This window comes from Gambusia affinis, linkage group LG05 (genome assembly GCF_019740435.1).
Source record: "Gambusia affinis linkage group LG05, SWU_Gaff_1.0, whole genome shotgun sequence".
Classification (NCBI taxonomy): domain Eukaryota; kingdom Metazoa; phylum Chordata; class Actinopteri; order Cyprinodontiformes; family Poeciliidae; genus Gambusia; species Gambusia affinis.
This window is the reverse complement of record NC_057872.1, coordinates 16,544,463-16,550,268: the sequence shown is the minus strand read 5'-3', so window position 1 is coordinate 16,550,268 and position 5,806 is coordinate 16,544,463. Positions and strand designations below refer to the sequence as shown.

Here is a 5,806-nt window from a genome sequence, read left to right as displayed (position 1 = left end):
TCAAAGGTAACCTCAGCTTTTTATTTGATCCGTCTTTTACATGGCGCTATCAGTTTAATGTTTAATTAATTTATAAAATGACAGCTCTGATAGTGAAAGCCTAATTCAGACAGGCATGTTTCTTTTGAAAGGGAAAACGTTTAAAGAACAGACCGATGTGTAGAGTGCGTGTGTGTGGAGTGCTGCAGGTGGGCTATCTGTATGACCGGCTGTTGATAGACTACCTCATTCTCCGTAGCGAGGAAAGGTTATCTCGGTGTGTGTGTGTGTGTGTGTGACAGCAATGGAGACTGAGGGGGGGCAGTGTGTATGCACTCCCTCCGTACTGGATGAAAGGTTATCTTTTACACACGCCATTTCTGTAGACTTAACCCCACCCTGTGAGGTCACAGCTCTGATGTCACATGACTTAATTTTAGAAAGCCCGGCACGTTGAGCCAACATTGTGTGCAGTAAAGTCTGACCAGGTGAGACTGACAGCCAGCTGAGAAAACAAACCGCTGCGTTGCAGAAATATTCAGAACCCTGCAAGTCTTCTACCGTTTGTCAGGTTCAATGCCAACTAAAAATTTTGCACAACTTCAAACCTTCGAGCATCGAAGGTCTTCAACTTCAGGGCCGGTGTCCCTGCGGTCTCCGCGCCCTGAACAGTCTCAAATTTATGTATCAAAACACGAGGAATCAAAATGTCTTAAATGTATTTTACATAGATGCAAGTTGGCTTTAAATACAGTAAATGGTGTCAATATTTACAGTACAGTAATATTTTGGTCTGTACTTTTGGTCAATACAGACCAAAAGTTTGGACACGCCTTCTAATTGAATTCAATTAGAAACTGTGTCCAAACTTTTGGTCTGTACTGTATGTTAATCCCAAGTCTTAAATGTTGTCACGGCAGAACTATTTAATCCCTATGACGCTGTATTACTGCCATTGTAGATGGAAAGAAAAAAAGTTTTTTGGTGGAAATGTACTCCTTTTTTGAAAAATTGTTAGAAAAAAAACTCTGAAACTTTGAGATTAATGTCTGTAATTTTCAAGGAAAGAACTTGCTGTTACTCAAATTTTAGCCTGACAGCAAAGTCCCAAGAAGAAAAAAAAATACAAAGGATATAATTTAAATATAAAGATTTTTATGATGGCATATTAGGGCCATTGTAGATATTAGAGACTCAGAAAATTTCCAAAAGTCAACAAAGCTGTAAAACACGCTTATCAAACAAGATAGCAGTGAGGGGGGTGGGATGTAAAATACATAAATGTATGTAAAATACATTTAAGACATTTTGATTTAATTGTTTCCAAAAATTTAAAAAACTTAAAAAACCAAAAATTTGATTAATAGATTAAAATGAATTAATTACGTAGTCCTAAGGTGTCCCAGTCAAAGTTCAGTAGCCATTTAAACTAATATGTAGCAACGTCCTCCATACAACCTGCCCAGATATTTCAATGTTTAGATGAACCCCAAAAGCCTTGAACCTGAAAAACAAAAAACATGCCATATCTTTTTATTTTTTAGATTCTTACTTCAAGATTACACAAGCTATGTGGTAGTCTACCTCATGAAATCCCAATAAAATACACTGAAATCTGTTTATCCAATGCACCGTTGGTAAACACAGTGCGTGCTCAGTGTTTGCCCCGTCCTCTCGTCCCCTGTCCTGCGCTCTGTGGTCTCAGGTGGTAAGAGTACAGCTTGGCTTGAGTCAAGGCACCGGTCAGGTGAATGCAGTCTAAACCGCCCACTGAAACACAAGCAGAAGATCAACTTTAAGAGCCTCAAAGGCGGCAAAGAGTGCTTTGTGTGAGGACGAGAGCACTTACACTGACTCTGGGTGCGTAGGGGGACGTTCAGCAGGAGGTGAGGCTGCGAGCCCTGAAGCGAGCGTCCTCGTCTCGCCATAGAGTTGCCTGAAGGAAGGACATTGGGAGTTGGTTTTTTCTGAATTCAGTGAGCCAAGGGTGGATCATGACAGAGAGTCCTGTAAGACTGGTTCATCCAGCCCAGGTCCACACCTGCTGTGTCCTCCTGTCTTTATATGTGTACTGTCACATCTCAACAGATGTCAAAGGCCCTATAGCTCAGTGGTTAGAGCACTGGTCTTGTAAACCAGGGGTCGCGAGTTCAATCCTCGCTGGGGCCTAACTTTATCCTTTTCCAGTTGATACTGTCTGCGAACGCCTGACAATCGCCACACAGGTGTTATAGTTTGACAGATTCTGGGTCAGGGCGTGGCGGTGGCGCAGCGAGTAGAGCACATGACCCATGTACTCGACACAGCTGTTGTGGGTTCAAGTCCCAAACTGTTTCTCACAACTGCCCAAATATGACATTGACCACCACAATTAGCTGAGAAATGATTCAGGAAACATGTGGTAGACCAGGGAAACTGTACACAGAGGACTCAACCCATGGGCGTAGGTTTGGGTATGGACGGTCGTGACATGTCACGAGCCAATATGGTGCCCCCCCCCGTCCCCACTCCCCACTGGTCAAAAATGGTCTGTGGTGGTGGTGTGGGGGTGGGGGGGGGTTGTCAGTAAGTTGTAAGGTCCCACCAAACCTTAGACCAAACCTACGCCCTTGCCTCAACCTCAATGTACCTGCTGTAGGTCCACTTCCTGTCCTGAGCTGTTTACAGCTCCTCAAGGCTAGTAGTGGCACAAAATCTTAAAGGTAATCTCTATTATGCTTCCTTGAACAGGTTAATGGGCGATACAAGGCCTGTTTATTCAATGAGATTTTAGCCTTTCAGAATGAGCTTTTTTATGGCCTCCTGTCACTTTAAATCCAAATTAGCTGCAGTTAGCCACGACCCCCAACTCAACGTTTACACTTTCGCAGAAAAACACAAAAAGATGTGCAATTATACCAACTGTCACTGAACGTTATACAAGCATCTTTTCTGAATAGTAAGTCAATAATAAAACTAGTTTTTCCAGTACATATAGAGATAAAAACAGCTGACCAAATCTGCTGGAACTCAGCTTGGGTTGCTAGGTGACGGGGCTGGGCTTGGCTGGGGTTGCTAGGTAACGGCGCAGTTCCCGTAGGATGTGACTAAACAACTGGGAAGTTTTTGAAATGACTTGTTTTCCAGAGCTTTTTGAGCACCTGGGCTGCTTTTAGAAACAGTTTAGACCCAAACTGAATAACAAAAAAGTACAAAATATGAATCCCCTTTCAAAAAAAAAAAAAAAAGAAAGAAAAAACAGGTCAAACGGTTTATTACTTCAAAGCGACCAGCATTAGTCTGCCAAACATGCTTCTGCTTCGTGGAAATGAAAAAGTGAGAAAATTCGTCTCATGAACATATGTATGTGTGTGTGTGTGTGTTGGATGGGTGAGGCGTGTGTGTGGTGAGCGGAAAGCTCTACGCAGTCGTTTGACATTCCCCGTGACAGCGCTGAACTTTTCACAGTGCCAGGAACTGTCAGGTAGGGAGAAGGAGAGACAGAGGCAGAGAAAGGGGGAGGAAGAGGCAGAGAAAGGGGGAGGAAGACGATGGGAAGGGAGTGGTGGGGGAAACAGCCGGACCGAGGACCCTTTCAGTCCGTCTGAGGGTGGAGGGAGAGCGCGCGGGTTTGTGTGTGTTTCTGCCTGTCCTCCTATCATCACCTGGTGATGTGCGGTGAAGGTCGGGCCTGTCCGAGGGAGCGAAACCGCGGCAGAAAAACCCGGCTGATGGCGTCCAGATACGAACACTGGAACTTACACCTGAGAGCTTGTAGCTTTTCATCCAAACCCACAACTTCACTCTCACAGTACTGCAGCAGCAGCAACTGTTTTTCTATTAAACTGACGCCATTAACTTATTCATCAGCGATCAAACTGCAGAAAATATATCCAATATTTACCCATGATTGGAAAACCTTAGCTTAAAGCCAATGCAGCTGTTGTGTAGTATTTCCTCAGGAGAAATTCCTCAAAGTAAGACATTTATTACTTCATTACCTTTCAAAACATTTGAGTTTTGCTTTCCAGGGAGCATTTTGATGTAAACTCCTCAGTGCACCTTAAGGCAACTATGAGTATATTTAGACATGGAGGTAAAATCTATTTGTTTTTAAACAGCTGTTGAGTTGTTTCAGGCCTGGTTCTGGTGCTGATATAGAGTTATATAATAAAAGCTACATGGAAATTAATTATTTTTATTCAAAATCTAAAAATAAAGTTGCTGAGGGATCTAATAGTCTGTTAGGTAGAAAAATAAAAAGATTAAAAACTAATTAAACAGTTTTTCAGAAGCCTGCATTTCATGGTGGGCTATGAAAATTTCAGATCTTATCTCCATAGTTTGAGGTATTTATTGCGATAGTAAAAAGTGATGATAAAAAAAGCATTTATCCTCTTTTAGGCAACTGAATGGCTGCGTCTGCCTGCCTCACAAACACGAAATCTGCTCTTAAAAAAAACATACATGTTTGAAAATAGGCTTTGTCATGTTACAAGGGACTTAAAAAGAGTGGTTCTTACCACTAATCTGCACAAAGTAACTTTATTTAACCAAATTTTCAAATGCAATTATTTTTCTTCATGTTCTCATCAGAATCAGAATCCCTCTATTGCAAGAAAGCACAACAAAATCTAAACTCCTGGAACAAACTGAGGAGAAAAGAGCAAAACTAATTCTGACGATACTGTCAGTTCTGTGGGGGTTCAAACTTCATTAATTTATTTTTATCACAAATGAAAATTCTTCTCATAACAAGGAATTTTTCAAGATGACAAAGAACAATATGATTAATTCAAATCTCTCCCTGCAGTCAATCCTGCAAGTAAATGAACTGCTGGAAGATGAGTTACAAAGCTGAGATTTGATTAGATTTTTTTCATAATCTTTGATTTTTGATCAGAAATGTATTTGCAACTTTTTAAAGTCTCAGTTGTGATTATGTCTCTGCCTGTTGGTATTGGTACGTTTACACTTTAGCCAACTTCCATTTTCTTGAACAGCTTGATAAAATCTTCATTAAATATATACATGCAATATATGCATTTAGGTTGTAGGCAGTCGAAATGCTTTTAATCTCTCCGACTCCATCCCCGACCCGTCTGTGTGCTCTTTGGTCTTGATGCTGTTTGTTTTCTAATTCCGATTGACAAATTTTATTTAGGGGTATCAAAGTAAGACTGTTCAATACAACGCTTTCCACACTTTTCACAGAAATCACATAAAATTTCATTTAACCATCAAATTTTGAGGTTGCAACATGACAAGAGTTTTAAGATGTTTTGCAGCATCCTGGTTCTCTTACCATAGATGCTCTGCAGCACAGAGCTTTTACTCGACACAGGTTTTCCAAACGCTGCTCTGTTTTCCGCTTTTTTCCTTCCGGGGGTGCAGCTCGACTTGCTCTGCTTGGCTTCTTCACAGGCCCTCACCTCTGTCCTCCTGCGTGCACAGAACCTGAAATCAACCAAAAAAAAAAAAACCCACCTCAGACTGCGTTCAAAGGCCCAAACCCTGGCGAGCCCCCACACCGACACTCACGACGCGTAAACAAAGTAAACAGTTTATTCAGAGCACTCAATAAGCAGCATGTATACAACTTAAATGTGGAAGCTGCAGAGAAACAGAGGGCCTCCCGCGGGGGACTGGCAGCCTCTAAGAGGAACACAGCGAGCGTAAGAAGGGGAGAGGGGCTGCTGGTAGCTATTAGCGCAGCCCTGCTGAACTTTTAGCCTCTTGTTAAACCTGTATGAAAGATTTAGATTACAGCCTTCCTGGTCTCACTCTCTCCCACGTCCTCTCCCCCACCGCTCTCCTGCTGATGGCATCCAGAGCAGTTAGTGCTCAG

The 5,806-nt window shown here is 42.1% G+C and overlaps 1 protein-coding gene and 1 non-coding gene across 5 annotated transcripts in view; one reads left to right on the top strand and one right to left on the bottom strand.

Annotated features, from left to right (window-relative positions):
• Positions 1 to 868: 868 nt before the first annotated feature.
• Positions 869 to 5,806, bottom strand: part of invs (inversin) — a 31,490-nt gene continuing 26,552 nt past the window's right edge. For 2 of the 4 annotated variants that reach the window (XM_044117904.1, XM_044117903.1), the window contains exons 17-19: positions 5,264 to 5,415; positions 1,829 to 1,915; positions 1,497 to 1,749 (exon numbers count right to left, since the gene is read on the bottom strand). In XM_044117904.1, coding sequence (XP_043973839.1) covers positions 1,634 to 1,749; positions 1,829 to 1,915; positions 5,264 to 5,415 — 355 coding nt within the window. In that variant the 3' untranslated portion in view covers positions 1,497 to 1,633. The other 2 variants (XR_006370728.1, XM_044117905.1) reach the window with 2 other exon arrangements.
• trnat-ugu lies at positions 2,076 to 2,148 on the top strand. The gene has a single exon. It is a non-coding gene; the product is annotated as a tRNA-Thr (tRNA).